The sequence below is a fragment of the Castanea sativa genome, chromosome 1 (genome assembly GCF_040712315.1).
Source record: "Castanea sativa cultivar Marrone di Chiusa Pesio chromosome 1, ASM4071231v1".
In the NCBI taxonomy this organism is placed as follows: domain Eukaryota; kingdom Viridiplantae; phylum Streptophyta; class Magnoliopsida; order Fagales; family Fagaceae; genus Castanea; species Castanea sativa.
Genome location: NC_134013.1, coordinates 75,243,538 through 75,268,877, shown reverse-complemented (window position 1 = coordinate 75,268,877; position 25,340 = coordinate 75,243,538). Strand labels below are relative to the sequence as shown.

Sequence of the window (25,340 nt, the reverse complement as noted above, 5' to 3'; positions counted from 1 at the left end):
GATCCTTACATTATCTTATTTTCTTACGTTTGATAGTGGCCTTAAAATAAGTTGGAAAATTATGGGGCCGTTTGGTACATGTGTTTAAACATATGTTTTCAGTTTTTAAATAACATTACACACATTTCCACATAGTTTTCCACCCATACATATTTTCAAAAAATATAAAAACGTTACTAGAACAATGTTACCAAACGGCCCCTATTTTTTAACTTCCTTTATTTAGTTTCATGTAAAATAGAGTTATTTGTATTATTTAGGCTCATATGAGATTAGTTATTTTCTAAAAAAATTTAGCAAAAAAGAACTCTATTTCACACTAAGCTGAATAAAAAAAAAATTTCAATTCCACTTTATAGTGCACAATTGCATGATGCAACCAGAACTGGACCTTTTTCGAAACCCAAACTTTATCAACCTTTCTTCGGCCCAGCCCAACAACTTTTTTCTCGCAAACAGAATTTTCCCTTTTCTGCTTTTTGCCTTTTTCACGCTCCGATTCAAATTCCCAGGATCGCAGCGCACAGGGCGCTAAAAGAACAAAAATGGAAGAGAGCAACACCGCCGCCGCCACCTCCTCCACCACCCCAACCGATTCGGATTCGATCATTTTAGAAACGCTAAGAAGTAAAGGATGGTGTCTCGGCGACATCGACCAATTGAAAGCCATCATCATGATCCACTCCGCCTTGGCCGACGACATGTCTACGGTTGCGGATTCAGTCGAGTCCGAGCTCACCAACATGGATCTCAAATCCTTCGGAGCCAAGTCCCTACCCGACCCGACTCTCCCTCGCAAGCCCTCTCATATTCTCGGTCCCAAAGTCCTTCAGGCAACTCGCTTTTTTTTGTTTTTTTGTTTTTTTCTTTTCTGCTCGTTTTCTCGGAAGCCAAACAGGACCTTGGTTAATTGATTTCTGAATCTGATGCTTTGATTTTGGTGAAATTTGGGCAGATATCTTCAGTGAGAGACATAGCAAAAAGCACAATTGAGGGATTTTCGCATAGTTCGAGTAGTAAGCGGCTTCTAAGGCTAGGGCTTACAGATGGACACACTGAGATAACTGCTATAGAGTTCTCTCATATCCCTTCGATCCCCGACGACGTTGTTCCGGGCACTAAGGTAGTCTCTCAGTTTCATTCTTTACTTGAATTATTAAATTTTATTGGCACCGAACTTCTTATTAGTTTCATCGCTAATTGTGTACATTTGGCTATCTGCTAGCCCACTAGTAATTCATTGTTGTAAGGACAAAGTTTGGCTCCAAGCTGGTTTGGAGCTATCTTTTCCAACCCATTATTGTGGCGAGATTTATATTGATGTAAGTGACAATTATGGAATAATGAAGAAGTAGAGGGCCTTATATATTGCTAAGCCTGATGTTGGGAATGAGAGGGAGAGAAGAGAGGCAAATAGAGAAAGTGGAAGAACACATGAATTAATGTGGTTCGGCCTGATGACTTAGGTTCATAGTAGAAAGTCTTAGGTAGATATATTTCTACTATGTGTGTGTGTGTATTTACAATGAGCCCGTTGGGGGACCTTAAGCTATAGTACACGTTAGGATGCTGGACAGGTACTGCAGTACAATAGCACAAGTTGTGTGCACCTACATTGAGCCTGTATTGATGTATCTGACATCTACTAAAATTATGAAATTTTATTGGCACTAAACTTGCTAGTTTTGTCCCGAATTGTGTTCATTGGTTATAGCTGCTAGTCCACTAGTAATTCATTGTTGTAATTTGTAGTTTATTAGTGATTATGGAAGATGATGCAAGTGACAATTATGGAATGACTTGGTGATATTAGATTTTATGATGAAGTAGAGGGCCTTATATACTGCTAGAATTGATGTTGGGAATTAGAGCGATAGAGGAGAGGGAAATAGAGAAAATGGAAGCACGCATGAATTAATGTGATTCAGTCCAATAGCTTATGTTCACAACGGAAAGCCTTAAGCACTACATGTTTACAATGAGCTATCTGGGAAAAAAAATTGTTGTTTTACAATGAGCCCATTAGGGAGGAGGGGGGGGGGGGGAACATAGCATCGTGCCAGACAATTACTGAAGTAAAATAGTACAAGTTGTGCATGTACATTTGTAATATATTTGTAATGGTGTTGGATAGAATAATAAGAAATGGTGGATGGATGTAGTAGTGATCATGGATTTTGAATTATTTGGCTGAATAAGAGTTTGACAGGCACTCTAACCTTAACTAGAGCTAGTTGATGGGGAACGTAACTGGAACCTCCCTTTAAAGACTTATAATAGGCAATGGAAAGCTAGTTCTAGTGTTCAAGCACTAATTTGGGATGTTGCGGCTGATGGAGAGCTCTCTTTAGGGCCTTGCTTAGTCTGTTGAAAGTTGAATTGAGTCTTATTTTAATGTTTGTTCTTGTTTATTTGCTGCTGGATTGGATTTAATTATGGTGTTGAGAAATTCTTGGCAGAGAGAGATTCACGTATCATGCCATGGTATAGACATGATTTGTTTGCTTGCAAGAGAAAAAGGTGAGATCAAGGTTTTAGTCTTATTGGTTGAGACACTGATGACATGACTTGTTCAAGTTGTTGAATAGGTGGCATTTCCTTACTTGTTAAGGCCTCACATGTCTCAATTGATGTTACCAATTTTAATTTGACGGTTAAGCATTTCTGTTTTTTTTATTGAGCAGTTCATATGTACTCAAGAAACATTTTTTCAATTGGTCATTGTATTTCAAGTTTTAACTCTTCTTTTGCATTTTATTTGGCAGGTCCGTTTGGAAAATAAAGCTGTAGTACGTAATGGTATAGTATGCTTGAATCCTAAAGTGTTAACTCTATTAGGAGGACTTGTTCAACCACTCTATGAAGAATGGAAGATGAACCAAAAATATTCAGGTCTTTCCCGCTCATCATTGAGGCTATCACAGGAGAGTGGTACAGGAGGTCCTCCTCCATTTGAGAAGTTGCAAATTGGGGCACCCTCACATCGGTTTGCTCAGCAAGGAAAATCTTCTGGTCAGTGTCCAAAGCATTTTTATAATAGATTTTTTTATATACTTCTCTCCTAGTTTTAGTAAGAAAAAACCTATTAGTTAGTTTTGAATTGGGATGTTTTAGGAATTGTTCCAGTATTTTGAAGGGTTGTCCCAGATTTAAGTGTTATTTGTTTTTGGCATTATAGTCACTGTAGAGTCAAACTACCCTACCACAGTTATTTCTACCATTAGAACGTCCACAATGGTTTATGCCATCCTATTCTATTTTACCATCCCAAAAAACTACTTTATCAATTATATCATACAATTTTACAATATTCCCAGTATTTCAACTTTTATTTTCTTATACAATATATTAAAATAATATATTTACACAATAAAAATATATTTTTGTCTCTCTTTCTCTTTGTCTCTCTACCACTCATCACCTCCGTGAAGACCCAACACCCCAACACAGTTTATAAAATATAAAAAAAAAAAAAAAAACCCAACACAGAAACTTATCCCAAATCCCAAACAAACCCACCACAGAAACTTAACCAACCATCAAGAACAAAGCCACCCACCTAATTTCCAATCACCACCCACCGATCCACCATCAACAACACCATCACCCATTGATCCACCATCAACAACACAACTAACAACCACCACCCACCATCAACAACACAACTAACAACCACCACCCACCATCAACAACACAACTAACCACCACCACCCACCCACCATCAACAACACAACCAACAACCACCACATTACAGAGCCGCCACGGGAAACACCAAGCAAACCCACCTGACTCACCAAGCAAACCCACCAAACTTAGCTCTAGACCCACCATGCCACCCCAACCCATGGCCCACCACAATCCACCACCGAAACTCAGCCCCAAACCCACGGCCATAACCAAATAGTAAACCCATCACCATCCATAACCAAATCTGATTTGCAAACTCACAACCACGCCACAACTACCAGATCCTTGACCACACCGATCTTGCCCAGAGAATCCTACAAACCCACAACCATGTCGGAAACCCATGAACGAACCCACAGAAGCTGATCGAACGAACCCATGAACAAACCCACAACCACGCCGAAAATCCACCACGGCTCTACTACGGCTCACGACCTTCACGCCTCCACCACAGAAGCTAATTAAGCCTCCAACTCCGTTGCCTCCATGCCGATCTGAGAGACAGGAAGGCAGAATTTTCGGGTTTGAAGAAGAGAGAGCAGAAAGAAAGAGAGGAAAGGAAGAGAGAGAAAGATAATGACATAATGAGAGAGGAGAGAGAAGAACCAAACCGATTAAAAAACAATATTTTGTTTATACCATTGTGCTACAGTGCCATCCTATCTTTAGGACGGTACTGTAGCACTATGGCAAATTTTTTTACAAGTTTACATGTTTAGTCTTTCTGCTGTTGAGAGTTATTGGGCCTGAATGCTAAAATATGCTTACATTTGGCATATAGCTGGGCCATTGTGAATGCTCAGAGCATTCTCATCAAAGATTGTAAAATTTTTAGCATTTAACATCTAAAACACCAACTTTATAACATATAACACATCACTTTATAATATCCCTTACATCAAAACTTCTATTTTTTTAACACTTCATTTAAATATTCTTTCTTTATCATTTTTTATTCTTCCTCTCTCTCTCCTCTATCTCTCTCTTTCTCAACCCAGCACCGCCGGCCACCACATCCACCCACCCATACCACAACCACCACATCCACCCACCATTGCTGCCACTAGCCACTAGCCACCAACCAGATCCATCATAACCACAAACAATAGTAGAGGAAAAAAAAAAAAAAACCTCCACATCCACCCACCACATCCACATCCACATCCACCCATACCACAACCATTACATCCACCCACCATCGCCGCCACTAGCCACCAGCCAGATCCACCGCAACCACAAACAACAACAATAGAGAAAAAAAAAACCTCCACATCCAAAGCCATCGAATCGACCCAGACCCACAAATCAACTCAGCACTCAGACTTCTCTACCTTCAACCACTACCTCTCCCTCACGCACCTTGCTGGCGAGATCAACAGCCGCACCACCATAACCGTTTGCACCATTGACAAACCAATTCCGAAACCGAAGCCCAAACCATCCATTCTGTTTTGGTCTCGGAACGACGTCGTCCTCGTTTGTGTTTCGTCGAGGATTTTCGAAACGCGGAGGTGGAGCTTGCGGCGTCTGTCGTCGAAGAGCTTCGATTTGCGGTGTTGCTCCTCCAACATCATCTTGTAGAGAGTTTGAGACTGAGATTGAGTGTAAGAGTGAGTCGGAGGTGTTGGTTGTTGTGGTGGACAAGAGAAGGGAGAGTAAACACTAGGAAAGGAATTTGTGGTTTGCGGTGGAGGTGGTAGTCTAGGAGGTGAAAACGAGAGCGTATGGTGGTCTGAGAAGGAGAAAGAGAAAAGAGAGGAAAGCAGTGGAGAAGAAAGGCAAGGCACAAGAGAGAGTGAGAGAGGGAAAAAGAAAAATAAAATATTAAAAAACTCTAGCATCTTGCTACAGTAGGGTGTCAAAGATGAGATTCTACTGTAGCTCAATGCCAAATTTTTTAAGATTTAACATATTTGATGTAGGTGTATTTTTATCATTTGAGGTGCTAAAAAATAGCATTTAGCATTTTTAGCACATTTGATAAGAATGCTCCAAGGTTTGTTAAATTAATTAATTAATTTTTTTTGCTAAGGGTTTGGTAGAATTTAAGTATGTATGCAAGAAAAGTATCTGCTCAAAACTTGTATTTGCACACAAGTTCTGTCATTAGCTAGAAAATATAATGCGTCACATTTTAAGAATAGTCTATTGCATCAATCAATCAAGAAAATTACTTGAGTTATGATGAAATTCTAGTGCTATGATGTTTTGTGGCTTGTGTTATTTTTGTTAGGCTGATTTATGTAATGCTGCAACCAAATATGCAACAAACTCAACTGAAGTAGGCCTTAGCTCCATTCTTTTGGGTTGGTTGTATCAATTATGCTTATACTCGTGTACTTGAAAAAATGTTAATCTGAAACAAGAAAGTTCTCCATGAAAATACGTGAACGAAGTTGACGCTAAAGAAAGAGTATTTTATGGATTTAAAGTGAACATGCTGTTAAGGTATGTTGAACATGTCCTCCAGGTTAGATCAAAGTTATAAAAATTGGATTTTATAATTTTATGATTGAAACCGTGCAATGCATTGCATGGGCCTTCAACTGGTCAATAAAAATTGGAGGAAATTGGTGGATTCAATGGGAGGGGATCTTACCAAAGTTATAAATTTTATGCCATACCTAAACTGGTGTGATCTACCACCGGAAATGTATTGGTTTTAATTCCGGGGTGTTTCACACATTATAGTTATCTTGACCGGTACAATATTTGTTTGAAATTTCTTAAAAGATTACAACAAGCACCATTGAACTTGAGCTTGCTGGTTCAGCAACACCATTCTTCTTCATTTTCTTCAGTTTTTCTTCCCTTTCTTCAATTGCTTTCTCTTCAGTTTCTCTGCTCCTTGTGCCCCCGGAGGTGAGTTCAGAGGGGAGAGACCATAGGTAGGTGAGAGAGAGTGATGCAGGACAAATTAGGGATTTTTCTACTTTTAGTTGTGGTGGATTTAGGGTAGGAAAGAAGAAGCATTAGAGAGAAGCTAGGGCTGCTTAGGGGCTGTGTGAACAGTATCCGTAAACAGTACCCGTGAAAGAAAAAAAGAGAAAATAAAGAAAAGAAAGAAAGAGAAAGAAACAACAAAGGCCAACGTGCCTATTGCTCAAAACACTCAATTTTAATAATCAACTCATTCTACTCCTTTAATACATTGAGCATCTTATATATATAAAGACTTTTACTTGTACTAGTAGTATTAGGATTTCTAATAGTACAAGGACTACTATATTCAACCCTAATAATTTAAACCAAAGCCCAAACATAAAGACCCATAATTAAATGAAACTCATTAATAAAACCTATGGCCTATAACTATGGCCCATACCTAACAATTGAAAAATTACTAAAGTCCCCTTGACTTAAGAATAACCAAATAAAATATTAAAACTTAATTAACTAACATGGAAGCTTATTCTTGGGCTTTGCCTTATCCTTAGGCTTCCAAAGAGAATATCCTTTCTTTAACCATGGTATGATTCTGCCATCAGAGAGAGAGAGAGAGATTGATTTTGAGTCACATGGTTTACGGGAAGTGGAAGAGAGAAATTGAAAACTGGTAATCTATTTCCAAGTTTTGTGTGTGGGCAGATGGAATTGGCTATTGTCTTTGAAGGTCTGACAGTGGAAAATTAATTAATTTTTTTTGAGAGTCAAATCAAATTGATTCTTCTTCCCTTCTCCTTCACATACTATAAATGTTAATTGCGTTTTTTTATCTTAGGTGTGAATTTGGCTGGAGTCATGGGCTAGTATTCTGAAAAAAAAAAAAAAAATATATATATATATATATATATATATATATAGAGAGAGAGAGAGAGAGAGAGAGGTAATGCTGAAACATCCATGGGTATGGTATAACATTGGGATTATTATTGTTGTAATGATTTACTCTTTATATAGATTATTGAAAACCATGTTTACGCTTTACAATTTGTTTTTGTTGCTAGACATATTGCATATGAACACATGTGAAAAAATTATGCTTTGCAGAATATGCTGAGTCTACTTCCAAAAGCTTTGGGCCTAATGGTTCTAGAAATACCATGGGTATGGTATAACATTGGGATTATTATTGTTGTAATGATTTACTCTTTATATAGATTATTGAAAACCATGTTTATGCTTTACAATTTGTTTTTGTTGCTAGACATATTGCATATGAACACATGTGAAAAAATTATGCTTTGCAGAATATGCTGAGTCTACTTCCAAAAGCTTTGGGCCTAATGGTTCTAGAAATACTAATATTAGGCCAACTGGAAGGCAGCAAAACCTTGATAAAGCAACCAGTGCATATAATAATCGAAATGCAGCTTCAATTACAGAGAGAGGTAGTGCTGAAACGACTGCTGGTATGGTATAACACTGGTTAGATTATTGATGTTGTAATGATTTACTCTTTAGATGGATTATTGAAAACCATGTTTTCACTTAGGTTGCACCGACACGCCAATTTTGGCAAAGTATCGGTGTTCGACACGTGTCGGTCACCGATATCGGTAAGACTTGCCAGACTCCGGTGTCCAAGCGGTGTCTTTTCTTTTTTTTTTCTTCTTTTTTTTTTTTTTTTTTTTTTTTTTTTTTTTCCGATGACACGGCTCTGACACGGCGCCGACATGGTGGACACGCCAGCAGTGGAAAAAAAAAAAAAATTCACGGATTTTGACAAATGGACAAATCATTACCGTTGATATGGTGATATATCCTAAAACAAAAAAGCTTGAGTTTGAGAAATCATTACCATGAAAGTTGAAACCCACAGCCCAACCCTCCCTCTGCCTGCTGCCCTCTATCCCTCGCCGGTGCTAGATCGGGCCGATTGGCGAGCTATATAGAGAGTCGCTGTGTCCGCTGTCCCTTCCGATCTCTCTCTCTCTCTCTCTCTCTCTCTCTCTCTCTCTCTCTCTCTCTCTCTCTGTTTTGTGATTTCTCTTCCTTTTTTTTTATTCTTTCTTTTATCTGTTTTATTCTTTCCTGTTATCGTGTTACTTATAACTTTCTTTCTCACGTGTTTTTTTTTTTAATCCCATTCTCAAGTTACACTTGGTGTAACTCTAAAGAGTTACATCTCATATATATATATGTGTGTGTGTGTGTGTAATGGGTTCAAGTTATACATTTTTTAAACCATTGGATTTAAGTAGATCCAATGATAAAAAAAACCCTCATTAATGCTAATATTTTGATTAGGATCTCATTAATTATCTCTCATTTATTATATTTTATACCTATCTTTAAACCCAAAAAGTGTTACGTCTGACTCTCTCTCTACGTTTCTCTCACTCTCTTTCTCCTCCACCGTTGTTCCACCTCTACGGATAGGTTGCCGGCAGGAAAAAAAAGAAAAAAGCAGAACATTGAAATTGAAAGGAACACTCACTTGTTTTTATCAATATCCCAGGCCGTGACAGTTGAGAACATGCGTGTTACTGTATGTAAGTTGGAGAATTCTATGGTACACGGTACAGACTTTTCTAATTTTAACTGTTCAGGTGTGTTCCATAGAATTTATGAAAACCTCTCATGTAATATATGCACAAACAAAAACCGTTATGCCATGATGAACCAAGAAGCAATAACTCCCATGACTTCATCTTGGCCTCCCTGGAATCTTCAAAATCAAACCCTTTCGACAAATTCAGTAAGACCCATCTTCCAATTTTCTTAATATTACCAAATTTTGAAAGGAAAAAAAATTCAAATCCTAAACCAAATGTTAGATAACCAGTATATTTGGTTTGCTTATACTAAACCAAATGTTTATTATTATTTTTTGCTTCAAAGAAAATGTTTATTAATGATGTAAAAGAAATGAGAATACAGTAAGCAACAAAACGCCACACTGTTGAGTTTATGGAAACGACATGTCACTGAAATTGACTGTTGAGTCTTGGTTTCTAAAACAAAAGATATTGTTGTATTATAATATTTTGTAAGGGATCGCTGCCATACATATCTTCCTGTACTTTTGGACCCGTTCCGGCTACGCAACTACCGAGTTACAAAGACAAAGTGAACTTCAAGTTGGGTAAGAGAGAGAGAGAGAGAGGTAGAGAGAGATGCATCTAATTCCGTCGAAGATGATCAGGGACTCGTTCAAGCATGATTACCTGGTAAAGCTTGAATGGAACCTTGAAAGAATGAAAAGGAAAAAACAGTCTCAGAAATTGTTGGATAACGAAGAAGAAGCTGAGACAAACGAAGAGAAAGAGAAACGTAGAGAGAGAGAGAGAGAGAGAGAGAGAGACGTCAAATTTTGTTGGGTTTAGAGATAGGTTTAGAATGTAATAAATGAGAGTAATTAATGAGATTCTAATAAAAATATTTGTAATGATGATGGTCTTTTTTTAACCGTTGGATCTACTTAAATCCAATGGTTGTAACTTAAACCCATCTCTCTCTCTCTCTTTATATATATGTATATATATAAATTTTTTTTTTTGTTTCTTTACTCAGCCTTTTGCCCTATAAATTAGGATTTTGTTAATGTGTGCCCTAAGGGCACACAATAATTATTTATTTTTGGAAAAAAATTTCTCGGAAATTAAAAAAGTATTGACAACTTTTTCAATTTTTGAGAAAATTTTACCATAAATGAATGGCTTAATGTGTGCCCTAAGGGCACACATTAACCGGACCCTATAAATTATAATGTTTATTATGAGTTTAGTGATTTTTGTTTTTGTGTGTCCAGCTATAGTTTTATTTATTTATTAAAGTTAAATATTGTAGGTGATTTTACTAAAATGAATACTGAAAGTGAAAAATCAATTGAGTTAGCTGCTTCTCTATGGAAATATATTACTAAGTTAGAAAAAGCAAGTGGTGGTGGTGGGAATGTTACTTTTAGATATAACTATTGTGAAAAAACTTTCAAGGGGTTTTATTCAAGGGTGAAGGCACACATGTTAAAACTACCTAATTTTGGAATACAAGCATGTGTTAAGGTTGGAGATGAGTATCAGAATGAAATGCAGAAATTAGAAGATGCGTATGAGGAACCGAAGAAGCCCAAGCTAGTGTCTTTACCAACTGATTTTGCTAGTATTCCTAATTTGGGTCTTAGTGAGAGTAGTATAGCTATAAGTCATCCATTTTTTCAGGAAAAAAAAGGGGTTGGGAATTCTCCTTTGGAGAAGGCTTTTAACAATCAATGTTGAGAGCGATTAGATTCTCTTATTGCTAGGACATTTTATTATGCTAGTTTACCCTTTCACTTTGCTAAGAACCTGTATTGGATTGAGATGATGAAATTTGCAGCTAATAATAATTTAGTGGGCAATGTTCCTCCGGGTTACAATAAATTAAGAACAACTCTGTTGCATAAAAGAGGGCACATATTGAGAAGTTGTTGAAGTCAATTAAAGAAACTTGGAAAGAAAAGAGTTTAAGCATAGTAAGTGATGAGTGGACAGATATTCAAAAAAGGCCACTTATCAATTTTATGGCTACGTCAAAGAAAGGGTCACTTTTTATCAAATCCATTGATGGTACCAAAGAGTACAAAGACAAGCACTTCATTTCTGACTTGTTTCTAAAGGTCATTGGTGAGGTTGGGCATCAACATGTTGTCCAAATTATTATTGATAATGCATCTGTTATGAAGGTTGCGGATCTATTGTTGAAGCTGAATATCCTCATATATTTTGGTCACCTTGTGTTGTGCATACCCTTAATTTGGCCTTGAGGAATATATGTGCACCTAAGAACTCTTTGCAGAATGAGGTTCCATATAATGAATGTAAACGGATTGCACAAGTTGCAGATGAGGCAACTTTCATTCGTATTTTCATCACAAATCATTCTATGAGATTAACAATTTTTAATACATATTCCCCTTTGAAGTTACTTGCTGTTGCTGAAACACAATTTGCTTTGATAATCATCATGCTTAAAAGATCGTTTCAAGTAAAACAGCATCTTCGAAATATGGTCATTAGTGAGGAATGGATGTCATATAGAGAAGATGATGTAGGAAAAGCTCAAACTGTGAGGGATTATGTTTTGAATGATTTGTGGTGGGACAAGGTTGCATATATTCTGAGATTCACATGATCTATTTATGAGATGCTTCGAGTGGCTGACACAGATGCACCTATTCTCCATAAGGTGTATGAAATGTGGGATTCCATGGTAGAAAATGTGAAGAAAGAAATATACCGGCATGAAGGCAAGGAAGACTATGAGGTGTCTCCATTCTATGAGGTGGTACACAATATACTCATTGAACGGTGGACTAAAAATTGCACACCACTTTATTGCCTAGCCCTCTCCTTGAATCCGAAGTAATTTTTCTATCATATTTTCTTTTATATTCTTTTAGGCATTTTTAAACAACTAAACTAAATTCATTAGTTGTGTTTATTTATTTGCTTTTAACTAGGTATTATACTAATCAATGGATTGAGGAAGTCAGAGGTTGTGTTGCGCCACATAAGGATGCTGAAAATTCTGGGGAGAGAAACAAGTGCCTTAAAAGATAATTTCCTGATCTTGATGATAGGGAGAATGTTGCTGTGGAGTTTGGTTTGTTTTCAGGAATTATGGCTTATGATGATGATAACATGGATGATAGGTGGACCTTCGATCCAATGCTTTGGTGGTCAAATTATGGGTCCAAGTTACCAATGCTTCAAACTGTAGCTCTAAAGCTTCTTGGACAGCCTTGCTCATCATCATATGCTGAGAGGAATTGGAGTACATATGGCTTCATTCATTGTATGAGGAGGAATAGAATTACTCCTAAACGTGCTAAAGATTTAGCGTTTGTTCATTCTAATCTTCGACTTCTTTCTAGGAGGAGGGAAGAGTACACTAAAGGAAACTCTAAGAAGTGGGACATTGGTGGAGATACTTGGGATGAACCATTTGGAGGACCTGGGTTGCTTGAGATTGCTCATCTTACACTAGATGAGCTAGAGATGGAGATAAGTCTTGTTGAGAATGATGACTATGTTGATGACGATGATGTTGTTTTGGGATAATCTTGAAAGTTTAAAACTTGTTTTCCTTTTATGTTTTTAGTTTGATGTTGAACTTGTTGTTCTATGGTAATCTTGAAAGTTTAAAGCTTGTTTTCCTTTTATATTTTTAGTTTGATGTTGAATGTAGCCTATTTAAACTTTTGGTTTGTACACTAAACATTTTGTGTATTATTGTACTACTTAGGGTGTTAGTTTACTTATTTGTAGTTTTTATATAATTTAAATTCTAGACATAAACGTATTTTATGTCTAAAAATATTAAAAATATGCCTAAATATAAAATTTAATTAAATTTTATTGCCGTACCCACGCTGTGTCGTACCCTTATTTTTCAAAAATTGCCGTACCCCCGTATTCGTACCCGTGTCCGGGTCAGTGCAACTTAGGTTTTCACTTTACAATTTGTTTTTAGTTGCTAGACATATTGCATATGAACTCATGGTAAAAAAATTATGCTTTGCAGAATACACTGGGTCTACTTCCAAAAGCTTTGGGCATAATGGTGCTAGAAATACTAATATTAGGCCAACTGGAAGGCAGCAAAACCTTGATAAAGCAACTAGTGTGGATAATAATCCAAATGCAGCTTCAATTACAGAGAGAGGTAGTGCTGAAACGACCACTGGTATGGTATAACATTGGTTAGATTATTGATGTTGTAATGATTTCCTCTTTAGATGGATTATTGAAAACCATGTTTACACTTTACAATTTGTTTTTAGTTGCTAGACATATTGCATATGAACTCATGGTGAAAAAATTATGCTTTGCAGAATACACTGGGTCTACTTCCAAAAGCTTTGGGCCTAATGGTGCTAGAAATACTAATATTAGGCCAACTGGAAGGCAGCAAAACCTTGATAAAGCAACTAGTGTGGATAATAATCCAAATGCAGCTTCAATTACAGAGAGAGGTAGTGCTGAAACAACCACTGGTATGGTATAACATTGGTTAGATTATTGATGTTGTAATGATTTACTCTTTAGATGGATTATTGAAAACCATGTTTACACTTTACAATTTGTTTTTAGTTGCTAGACATATTGAATATGAACTAACGGTGAAAAAATTCTGCTTTGCAGAATACACTGGGTCTACTTCCAAAAGCTTTGGGCCTAATGGTGTTGGAAATACTAATATTAGGCCAACTGGAAAGCAGCAAAACCTTGATAAAGCAACCAGTGCAGATAATAATCCAAATGCGGCTTCCATTACAGAGAGAGCTGAAGAAAATTCAAGCAGCTCTGAAATAAGAGCCAAAGAAGGTGTAACTTCAATTTTTCAGGACTCTTGGATTGCAGTTTCATTATGCATTCTGCTTGTTATAAATGAGAAGATGAAAAGGGTCATTGGGTTTGGAAGGGTCATGTTTTACAAATTGATAATAATATGGCAGGAGAGGAAACCAAATTTCTGATCCTCGTGGTCTAAATTTACTGTGTGGTCATCATATATTATGGACTCATTACTTATCAAAAAAATATATTACGGATTCATTACCTGAACTACAGAATAAAATAGAACTGAGATGGTGTCTTGAAATCTCAATTGAACTTATCATGAAGAAAGCAGATAGATACATCGTCTACCTGATGGGAAGAAAATGGACCATTTTGTGCATTTAAAATTTTGTATGTCATACTAATGTAAATATTTGGGTCTTATAACAGTTGTGGAATTTGTCCCTGTTCAAAATCAAGCAGCTGCACAGAAACTCCGCCAGAAAATGAGCAACCAAAACCAGGATGGGCGACAATATAAAGGTAGAAAATATAGGGGGAAGGGGAAACAGGAAGAAGAGCCAGTTGTTTACACTCTAGATGAATGGGAAAAGAGAAGAGGAGAGACAAAGCCTGTAACAAGAGATGGATTTCCAAACATTAGTCGTGATGAGGATCTTGCATGGCAGCTTCAAAACCAATTTGATTTAGAAGATTCTCATGTCAGCATCTTTCTACAATTTAGTCTTATTTCTGTTGTTAAGTAATAGATTTTCAGTGTAGTATTTTCATTTTGGGCTCTGAGTTTTCTTCCAATGTTTGATAAAATTATTTTTCAAATTGTTTTTCAGGTACAAAGAGGTAATCGTGAAGCAGGGGCGGATAACTTGCTTATGAGTATGTTTAATTATGCAAGAGATGATGATAGGTCTCGTGGTACAGGACAAGGGAGAGGAAGGGGACGGGGAAGGGGAAGGGGAAGGGGAAGATGATTTGGTTAACTTTCTGTCCTCTATTATCTATATCCTCATAGCATCTTTTGTGTCATTGTGTGTGTATAGTAAATTTCGTATGTTTTTGGTAATTATAATTTTTTTCGTCACCGATGTGTAATTATTCTAGTGTCAGAAGCGAGGTCCTGAACATGTTAAAATCTTGAAATTTTCTCTTCTATTGCCACCCTCATATTTGATTGTTCGGTAAAGACTTACACAGGTACACTACCCTCTTGAAGAAGCAGGAAGGAATTAAATTTTTTCTGATTAGTTTCTTATCAATCATACAGAAATGACTGTCGTATCTATCCTTATTGGGCATGGACAAAAACAAAAGGGAGTATCTTGTGTTTCATGCTGCAAATATGAAACCAGAACTTTTATGCGCTGGGCTTGTGACCTGGTGTGGTGTCAGTGTTTCTCCCAGTTGTAAAGAAAGCAATCTCCTTTTCAGTCCCACGTGGATGTCACGTATTTCGGTCGTTTAGTTTTTGAATGGCTTTGAGGTGGGACCGTGGGAGGATCTATTTCATATCGCATGTAAAACTAAAGTTTAGGAGGATCTAAATGCATTTTTATCCAAACTAAAATGTGTAGTTTGGTTTCATTGAGAAAATCTAGGAAAACTAAAGAAAAGTCGAAGTATTGAATTTTATATTTTTCATTGGTATGAGAATTGGAGGAAAATAAAGATAAAGAATTCACTGTTTGATTGTTGAGAGATTGCAGGAAAGGTTAGGAAAGTTGGAAAAAAATTGAAATACTGGTATTTTATTTTTAGAAAAATGAATTTTAAAAATTTCACAAAATGATTAAAATTAATTTCCTGTAAAAGGGACACAGGCGGGAGGGAAGTAAATGGAATATCCGCATTAGAAAATTTTTCTTGGAAGTAGTTGGACACGCATATGCACACAAAGATGTCAAGTTCTTGCAGATGTAAGACGAGCATTAAAGAGATTTTGTAATCTTCCTAAACTCCAAAAGGTATATAAAAGCTATCAATTTTTTTTTTTTTTTTGAGCTCGGATAAAAATCCTAATCTAATAAACTTAATATACTATCCTCATCCCTTCTCGGCCCAAAATAGAGATATACCCCTTTCACACAAAAATTCCAATAAAATGTCTTATGTCTGAAACTATTTAGAAATATATTATTATTTTAAAAGCGATTTTTAGAAAATCAAATTTCATTAAAAAACTCGATTTTTAGAAAATCGAGTTATAAGCAATCAAACTTAAAAAAAAAAAAAACCTGCATGGAACTCGAGTTCCATACAGTTTTTTTCAAGTAATTTGATTTTTGCCAAATTGAGTTTTTCTTTGAAATTCGATTTTCTAAAAATCGAGTTTCAAAACAGGGGCATATCTTTAAATAGTTTCAGATAAAGGGGTATATCCTCATTTTGGCCCCCCTTCTCCCCAGGACCACTAGAACTTGGGTCCTCGTATGTCACAAGCCTTTAAGGTTTGGGGAAAGACCATTCCGCCCAACATCAGTAATGTTATAAAAACTAAAATAAGCTATACGTTTGGTTGCACATGTAAAACGAAAATTGAAGAGATTTTTCCATCTTCCTAAACTCCAAAAGGTATATAAAAGTTGTAAGTTTGGTTGCAATGTAAAAAAAAAATATCTATATATATATAGTCTATTAACTCATGCAATTCATAAGAAAATTTAACATAATAGGTGAATTTACCATTTAGTACAAGAAACATTTTTAGTGGGAATGAACAATTAACTTAATTGCAAGCAATGTTGAGACAAAAATTCACTCTACCTCGTATGGTTTACTCTAACCCGAAAATATTATGGAACAAGAATAGGTTTTACTGCCCCTCTTTGTCTTACCCCACCCTACTCCAAATATATATAATAACAAAATATATGTTTAAATTATTTATATATAATTTAATATTTTTATACGCATTTTCCTAACGACTCAAAAGTCAAAACACTCTCAATTTTTATTTTTTATTTATCCATTTCTTAGCACTCATATGACCACTTATTCTTTTTAATGTTGAAGTCCTCTCATCATGGATAACAAAATATTTTGTCACCTACTTCACCCTCTACTTTTTGCAAAATTTTTCTAGCACAAATAGGGAATGAGGTAAGACAGTGCACCTTTGATTTGACTCTATCCCAAGCCTAGCCCATTATAATCACTCTTAAAATGAAAAGTTGTGATTAATACAATATAACTTTCACATAACCAAGAGTCTTGTAACTCAAATGGTTAATAATTCATGACCCTTAGTATTTCAACAAAGACATTTATGTTCAAGTTCTCTCTTCACGTTCACGTGAATTCATTAGTAACATTACATTTATTGCACTGCAATTACAAGTGACTTCAAAAATTATGAAAAAGAAACTATAAAATCTTATTCCTTACTTTACTAGACTAGACTAGTAGACTTATTTTTATATATATATATATATATATATATTTTATAATTTAATAGTTGGGATAGAGAGATTTTAATAGTGAATGTCTTTATTAAAAATACTACAAGATGCTAATTAGTTGAACTATAAGTAGACTTATCGGTTAGGTGCTCATTACAATAATTTCTTTGGATCGGGTACTTTAGTTTGTGGATACCATTAAAAAATTTGTTAATAAAAAACTGTCGAAAACATTAATAATTTTTTTAAAAATTTTTCTATAAAAAATTTCTAAGCCACTAGCTTTAGGCATGGTTAACTTTTACCCAATTTCTATTTAGAAAAATTGAGATTTAGAACTATGCCCAATCGAATTCATTTCGTTTTCATCCACTCACTTTAATCTTCTTTTAATGAATTAATAATTCTTTTTGGATACTCCAAATTTATAAAAAGTATGAAGTACAAGATCCTGCATGGCGCACATTGGTTAATACCACGATCTGATAGCAAATTGTAGCAAAAGAAAAAGAAAAAGAAAGAAGCAATCGCGTTCGGCGTTCACGCACTAATCTTTTAGCATTTTCCAACAGTGTAAAATGTAGTAAAGCATTTTCAAGAAAGTCAAAACTCAGTCACTATTCACTAAAAGCCCAAAAAGTTCACTGTAATATTGTACAACATATCATATTACATTACATCATCGGCTTCTCACTTCTAAATTCTGCTACCTTAACCTTAACCTTAACCTACACACCTTCAGTTCCCACATTCGACCCATCCGATAATACAGGGGCAAAAATGGAAAAAATCCTGATTCAACCTTTAATCGCAGCGTTAATCTCCTCCTTAATTGCAGTTAGAGCTTACCGAAGAAAATCCCTTGACCTTTCCGGAGCTCTTGCTGGTTTCATTGTTATGACCCTTCACATTGCTGTCGGATACAGGTCAGCCTTTTTCTTTTTCATTCTAGTTTTTTCCTTTTTATTTGTAATAAAACATTTTAGATTCTGTTTGCTTCCTAAGAAAATGAATTTTTATTTTTATTTTTTTTAATAAAAATAGGTACGGAGCTTTGCTGCTTGTGTTCTTTTTTTCATCGTCTAAGCTGACCAAGGTTGGCGAAGAGAAAAAACGACGCGTCGATGCTGATTTCAAAGAAGGTGGCCAAAGAAATTGGTATCAATAACAACCTTCAATTCTCTGTTGTTGTTATTGTTGTTTTTGTTTTTTTTTTTTTAATTAGTTTAGAGAAGCGTTGACACTCATGATTATCACGGCGTGTCCGACACGGACACCCTGTGACACTCCTGCGGCCTGTTTTTTGCTCGTTGGGAGGAAAATAAAACTTTTGATTTTAGATATGTTTCAAGAGATTTTAATAATTGTTATTTATTTTGAAAATTTTAAAGTAAATCTAAAATATGCCCATAAATAAATAAAATATATCCAATGATACTAATTAATTGTCATATCCCACCTTGTTATGCCTAATTTTTTAAGAATTGTTGTGTTACCTTGTTATGTGCTCGTGTCGGAGTTTCTGAGGTTCAATTTTGTTTGAATATTGTGGAGTTATATGCTATTAATTATATTTGATAATATGATTGTGAGTTTTTCTTTAAAAAAAAAGAAAAGAAAAAAAGAGTGTTGACCCTACTTCTTTAATTAAACATTGCATGTTTCACGTTTTGATGTCAAGTCAACTTGTCCTTTACAGCTCTTGGTAGGATACTAGTTGTAAAAGAATCATAACAAATTGCTTATTCCCAGAAATGTAAAGTAGATATAGCGTAAGTTTGGATAAAGATGAAAACTGAAATCAGCTGCGTTTGGCGTTTTTTATGTGGGTTCCGTGCACTGTTTATGGCACCCACAACTACAGATTTCAGCAAATTAAACTTTAAAGCTGGGTCTCACGATACTATTCACCATTTAAAAATTATTTTACTACAGTATATTCAGTTTTCAGCAATAAACGGTATTTAAATAGACTCATAGACAATGTTTTTCTCCAAATTAGTTTAGAGGAATCTCCGCTCAGCATTTGGCAATCGGATGACCGTTTGCATGTATTTTAAACACATAGCTCGTTAAGTGATTACTTAAAAAAATAAAAAAATAAAACTCATTAAGTGATTAGAATAGATCACATGATTATTGAACAAATTATATGATTAAAAATAAATGTGAATGGTCGTTTCATAATCCTCAACACAGTGATGTTGTAAAGATGAAAATGAATAGAACCAGCATGTATATGTGCTTATGCACAATGTACCTCTGTGGAGCATCTATTCTAGAATGGCTAAGCACTAAATTGTTGATTCTCTCTTTGATAAGCTTGTTCCATGTTCTTTTCAGGATACAAGTTCTGTTCAATAGTGGCATTGCTACAATTTTGGCTGTGATTGTATGGAAATTGGCCGGATGGCAGGACAAATGTTTGGACTCAAAAGACTCAAGTCTGATTACATCTCTCATTGGTGGCATTATTGGTCACTATTGCTGCTGTAATGGAGACACTTGGTCTTCCGAGATTGGGGTACTTAGTGAAGCACAACCTCGCCTAATTACAACCTTCAAGGTTAATACTCTCTCGCTTCAATAGATTATCGGTATTATTTTTTCTATTTTTGTGGCATTCTCCCATTTCTGTGCACAGAAACATGTGTGGAGTACCTGTAGTTAGATGTCAGAAGAAATAATATCCAATTATCTGCTATGGCTACCAAATGCAGCCATTACAGCTACGATAGTTTTCGTCATCCCTCTTATGCAACTTAGGTTGTGGACTCATTCCGTTATTTTTACCTGTTCAACTTAATCTGGTTAAAAGCTCTCACTTATGTTCTTGAAGATTCACTTCTCCCAATTTTGTTGTGTTAGGCTTGTGCTTGCAGCTTTGGCTCTATTATGAGTGGAACATAATCTACACGTTTATTGTTTCGTGATAATTAAATCTTGTCTATGTCATGATGACAATGGTTTTTCTTTACATCCACCCCATTTACTTTTTCTCTTTATAGGGTTTATTCATTATCACTTTATTTCTATTTATTTGAAGCAATCATCCATGTATCTCAATTTTAAAACCCCAATTCTGAAATAGTTGCTATGTGATAAGAAGTGACTTTTATGCTTTCTAAAATTTCTTATGGCTTAATCATATGGACTAAAGGAAGACTTGCTTCTTAAATACATTAAAATCATGGATCTTAATGCTGTCCTGTTTGGTTTGCAGCCTGTTCGGAAGGGAACTAATGGTGGTGTGACACAAGCAGGGCTCCTCGCAGCTGCAGCTGGAGGCAGTGTCATTGGACTAACTTTTGTTGTCCTTGGATTTCTCACAACAAAGTGCACGTATGATGTAGCTGTAAAGCAGCTATTGGTAATACCTCTTTCAGCTATGGCTGGACTTGGTGGAAGCCTTATAGATTCTCTTTTGGGAGCGACACTGCAGTTCAGTGGGTTCTGCACTGTTCGCAATAAGGTGCATTAAGTCATTGTCCCTAGATTTACCACCAGCTCAGTATGCCTATAATCCTTGAGTTTTTAAGCTCTACTTAGCAAAATCTTCTCGTCCAATGCAGGTTGTGGGAAAACCAGGGCCAACAGTGAAAAAGATTTCAGGACTTAGCATTCTTGACAACAATGGGGTGAACCTTGTGTCAGTATTGCTGACCTCATTGCTGACTTCCATAGCCTGCACCTATATTTTCTAAAATGATCTATATATTTAAAAGATTTTGTTAGAGTTCCTATGTTCCTGAATCTGTACTTCACAGTTGATAAATGTACCAGCTGTACCATAATTTATCCTTTGAGACCTTGATTCTGATGATAATATTTGGAAGAGTGAAGTTTCACTGAAGCCAAAAGATTTTTACACCAATTAGTTGGGTGTTTAATGCTATTGGGAGAATTTCCTGGACTTTAACACATTATAAAGCTTAGGATTTCTCTGCTAATTCTTGTTTCTTAGTTCGGCTCCTTGGAAGCAACTATGCTAACTGAGAATGTTTGCTAGTTGCTACATTCTGCACTTAGGAGAGCACGAAGTACATGCTTATACTTCAAATACTTGCTCATTCATATTAATAATGATGCGGCAGTTGTTGATATCTGGGCAAGTTAGGTTGCAGGCAAGGCTGCGACAAGTACTTTTAACTAATTGCTGCCGGAGTTGAGGTTCTATAAACCTTGCTCTTTGTATAGGGAACTTTATAACTGTATGGACGTATGGTCATGCCATCTTCACTAGCTAACAAGTAACAACCCCTTACGCATATCCTGATATCTAAGTAGCACGGTGCTTTCCCTTCCCCCCTTTTTTTTGACAAGAACAGTAAAATTGAAAAACAATGAAACAGAACAAATTTGAAAAATCGAAAGCTTATAGCGTTCATGTGCTCTCACTTTTTATCCATTATCCTCACTCCACCCTGGTAGGCATGCAAATGAAAGAAATTGAACTTAGTAATTGCAAACCAGATGAGTGGCACTGGCACACAACTTCCATAACCCATCAAGCTCTATATATTGATTTCTGGTGTCTTTATACAACTTCATGAAATTATAAAGCAGGGGTAGATGAAGAGGGCAATTAGATTGGACACTGCTCTCAAATAGAATAAATTTCATAAACTGAAATTAAGATTTGAGATATATTCCATTAGTTTGACAAAATATGATCTCGAACCAGAGGAATCGAGTATTTACATAGTATATATATATGTTACGGAGGTTGATGGTATCCCACCAACCCTCTGTGCCTCCCCAACATCCCCCGGATATTTTAAGGGCAGCGACAGCAAAGAATCTCTAAGCAGCATTCACAAGTCTCAAAGCAGCAGAAACAGCAGCACAACGCGAACAAACTGCATATCCAAGAGAGAAATTTGTAATTGGGTATGTGGGCTCAAAACATTCTAGCTCATTAAAAAAAAAAAAAAAAAAAGAGATAGAATAATCTGTGTTCTAGTGAGTAGACTGCTCTTATGTCATCAAAATTTATTTATTCTTGTTGGTGCTGTGATATAGCTTGCAAAGAGAGACAACTTGGTTAGAGTGAAACATAAATTTCAACTATTAAGTAGCAACAACCAAAAATAAACAAGAATTTGATATTTTATACGAACCAAGCATAAAGGAAGCCTTTGTCCTGATGGCGTCTTTGGATATGATCAACGTATGATACCGTTTGAAAACCCGGCGGTGCGTCCATTGTTTCTTCTTCTTCTTCTTTTTTTTCTTAGCAAGTATTTTTTTGCAGGTGCACAAAACGTAGTTCAAGATATATGTGGAAGAGGGAGGGAGTGCTGAAGATTTATGTAGATAAGCATAAATGGTAAAATTAACAAATAGACAAAGGAGGAAACCTCAAGTTAGCTTCTCATTTCTCAACATTTTATGGACTTCGTTGATCGGGCCCACGTTCTATTATCAATTAGACGTGTATGTCATCAATACTCTTGATCTAAGATTCTAAATGAAGAAAAGAGGGCAATATATGCAGGTGACTAGGTGAGGTCATAATCATATCAGGTGGAGACTCATGAGCCATGGTTTGAGTGGCAATGTGGCATCATCATTTTTGGTGAAAATTTGCCACTACCCAAATTGATTATGAGAAACAATTTGGTTAGGCTTCATAGCTTTTCCCTTGGTGGTAGGATTTCCTTCTCTTTAGGAAAATGCACGGGCTTGACCTACATTGTCTTCCAATGGTCCACTACTAGTTCATAACTTAGCTTATTGGGCCTCGTATGGTTCATCCAAAGGACTCGAGAGTTGAGACCATTTCCTCTCTCTTCTTCTCGTGCAGTAATTACCTTATAATCCCGCTTCATAAAGTAGGAATAGGAGATACCTTTTCTTGTCTCATGGGTTTTAGCTCATAAATAGGGTGATGTCTCCCATGGAGTGGTCTTTTTTTATTGTTTATTGCCTTATTTTGCTTGAAATTAAATTTTATAAGTTTATTAGATATGAAATTATTATTTTTGTAAGTGCACAATTGCACCTGGACCCAAAGACAACTACGGGCTCAGGCCCAATGAGCCTTAAACAATGAAATTTGTAGAGTGTGGGCTTGAAACCTAGGTTAGAAGTACTGAGAACTTGATAACAGGCTAAAAGTTACAAACACTTGTAAATAATAAACAATAATTGCAAATAGACCTCCTCGGACGTAAGCCGAGGACGCTCTCTGTATTATTTCTCTTTCTTTCTCAAAGATTACAATTCTTAATTTCTTGGCCCCCCCTTTTTCTTTGGCGTTCATCCCCTTAAATACTTCTTTTCCTGATACTTTATCTACGTGTTGCTCAAACCTCCTCCCCCCTAGATATTTATTTTCTTAGTGCCTTTGAATAGTGACCAGAAGTTTCAGTTCTACTGTTTAGGAGTCACTTCCCCATTAATGCGGCCAGGGAGGTAGGTGCAGAGTCTTTAATGTGGAGGTGGCAGCCCTGGCTCATGATACCTTTCTAACATCGGTGTATCCAGGAGGTTCAGGACTTCCCCCTCTTAACCAACAGTCTTTCCAGAGTTCTGCTTTGACCTTCGTACTGAATTTACGAGTTTTCTTGGGTCTGTCCGAGGAGAAACTCACCCTCGGATGTGTCCTCGGACCCTCGGCGTATGGGCCGATCCACAGTACTAACAAGTTCTTAGCCCAAGAACAGATTGGCCCTCCTTGCTAGAGCCCAAAGGGCCCAAATGCCCACTTGGGTTCCTTTACACCCCACAATTTTAATATAATGATAATATAAATATTAATTTTGAGATAAAAATCATATATAATTCTAATGAGACAAGATTTGCGAATCTAATTTTTACCAATTAAAACAAATAATATTATTTTAATTATAATTTAGTTAATTCATAGATTATTTGAATTATAGTGTAGTTATTAATTATTTGTATAAATTTGTGAATGGGTAAAATATTTTAGTTGTGACGTTAAATGTATATGAGAAAAGAATAAGTTAATCAAGTAATTTATGAACATTTTTTTTATTAAAAAAAGTAGTATGTGAACATGTTTGAGCTGGTTCAATAAGAAAATGGTTAAACTTGTACAAACATATAGTTTGGTGATGAGTTCAAGCTCAATTTGTGCTATAAAAAAAAAAAACAAATCTTGAACATTTAATAGTAGGGTCAGTTTACTCATTGCACACCCTTATCACAATGATCACTTCACAAGTATAAGTGTTTATAAGGTGTGAGAGGGGGTAAGGGCTGGGGTTTAAGTCTCTAAGAAGGAGTTTTACACAAATATATACTTAGATTAGGTTATAATAGAATTTCTATTTTGTATAAAAAAAAATAGTAGGGTCAGTTTAACTAAACTGCATTTTTATTAGTGAATTAAAATGTTCTAAAGTTTTTAAAGTAATACCATTATATAATTCTTAAAATTTTATTATTCTATTTATGAAATGAGTGAATTAAAATTTGTCACACTATCAATAATTTAAGTAAATATCAAAATGGCTAAGAGTCTTGAAGTTCAATTTATTGAAATTTCTTAATGTTTCCAAAATATTTAGAATTTAAATTTTTCTTCCCATTGTAATTATCAAATTATTAAAAGAAAAAAAAAATATATATATATACTAAAATTGTTTAATTGTATCAAATCATGGCTATGATTTAGGGACTCCATGCAGAATCATTATTCCCATGGTAAAATTGTACCCTTATCTTTTCAGATAAAGTGGGGTACACTTCAACCTCTCTTATTTTCTTTAAAATTACTCAAACTTTTTCTCACATTCTAAAACGTGAGGTACACTTAAATCCACATTATTACATGTAAAGACGGTTAACGCCATATGAGAGGACTAATATGGTTTTTTTTTTTTTTTTTTAATAAATTTTTTAAAGAGTGAACCCCCCAACCAGACAAAAATTACAAATCAAAAGTTATCTGGATATTTTAATGCATTATTGTCCTTCTGTTGTCTTTTTATGCCTATTTTCTACTCTCTAGTCTCTATTATACATCGATTGCTTGCAAGTTGCAACCGATGACGAGGATCAC

General features: G+C 35.7%; 2 protein-coding genes and 1 long non-coding RNA gene across 10 annotated transcripts; 2 read left to right on the top strand and 1 right to left on the bottom strand.

Moving 5' to 3' along the window:
• Positions 1-447: 447 nt before the first annotated feature.
• On the top strand, positions 448-15,166 carry LOC142618651 (uncharacterized). 8 transcript variants are annotated; one of them, XM_075791631.1, is made up of 10 exons: positions 480-833; positions 956-1,123; positions 2,766-3,012; positions 7,678-7,734; positions 7,878-8,018; positions 13,135-13,296; positions 13,445-13,606; positions 13,755-13,937; positions 14,343-14,614; positions 14,744-15,166. In XM_075791631.1, exons 1-10 carry the CDS (start codon positions 546-548, stop codon positions 14,882-14,884), a joined length of 1,821 nt encoding a protein of 606 aa, XP_075647746.1. In that variant the 5' UTR covers positions 480-545; the 3' UTR covers positions 14,885-15,166. The 8 variants fall into 8 exon arrangements, with proteins under 8 accessions (XP_075647770.1, XP_075647746.1, XP_075647753.1 ...); XM_075791638.1 differs by having other exon boundaries at positions 7,878-8,039; positions 13,135-13,275; XM_075791624.1 differs by having other exon boundaries at positions 7,878-8,039.
• A 2,786-nt stretch (positions 15,167-17,952) lies between these two features.
• LOC142644054 (protein PGR) lies at positions 17,953-21,182 on the top strand. Its single transcript, XM_075818743.1, has 5 exons — positions 17,953-18,234; positions 18,353-18,466; positions 19,652-19,874; positions 20,532-20,780; positions 20,881-21,182. Exons 1-5 carry the CDS (start codon positions 18,089-18,091, stop codon positions 21,010-21,012), a joined length of 864 nt encoding a protein of 287 aa, XP_075674858.1. The 5' UTR covers positions 17,953-18,088; the 3' UTR covers positions 21,013-21,182.
• A 724-nt stretch (positions 21,183-21,906) lies between these two features.
• LOC142606905 (uncharacterized) lies at positions 21,907-22,911 on the bottom strand. The gene is made up of 2 exons (XR_012839198.1): positions 22,429-22,911; positions 21,907-22,167 (listed from the first exon to the last, which is right to left on the bottom strand). It is a non-coding gene; the product is annotated as an uncharacterized LOC142606905 (long non-coding RNA).
• Between the last annotated feature and the right edge of the window lie 2,429 nt (positions 22,912-25,340).

Bases quoted from the DNA above. Each gene is read 5' to 3' on its own strand.
- LOC142618651 (XM_075791624.1), top strand. From the start codon at position 546: ATGGAAGAGAGCAACACCGCCGCCGCCACCTCCTCCACCACCCCAACC. The intron at 1,124-2,765 runs GTAGTCTCTCAG...TTTATTTGGCAG, and splicing joins ACGTTGTTCCGGGCACTAAG to GTCCGTTTGGAAAATAAAGC. The intron at 8,040-13,134 runs GTATGGTATAAC...TATGCTTTGCAG, and splicing joins TAGTGCTGAAACGACTGCTG to AATACACTGGGTCTACTTCC.
- LOC142644054 (XM_075818743.1), top strand. From the start codon at position 18,089: ATGGAAAAAATCCTGATTCAACCTTTAATCGCAGCGTTAATCTCCTCC. The intron at 19,875-20,531 runs GTTAATACTCTC...TTTGGTTTGCAG, and splicing joins GCCTAATTACAACCTTCAAG to CCTGTTCGGAAGGGAACTAA. The intron at 20,781-20,880 runs GTGCATTAAGTC...CGTCCAATGCAG, and splicing joins TCTGCACTGTTCGCAATAAG to GTTGTGGGAAAACCAGGGCC.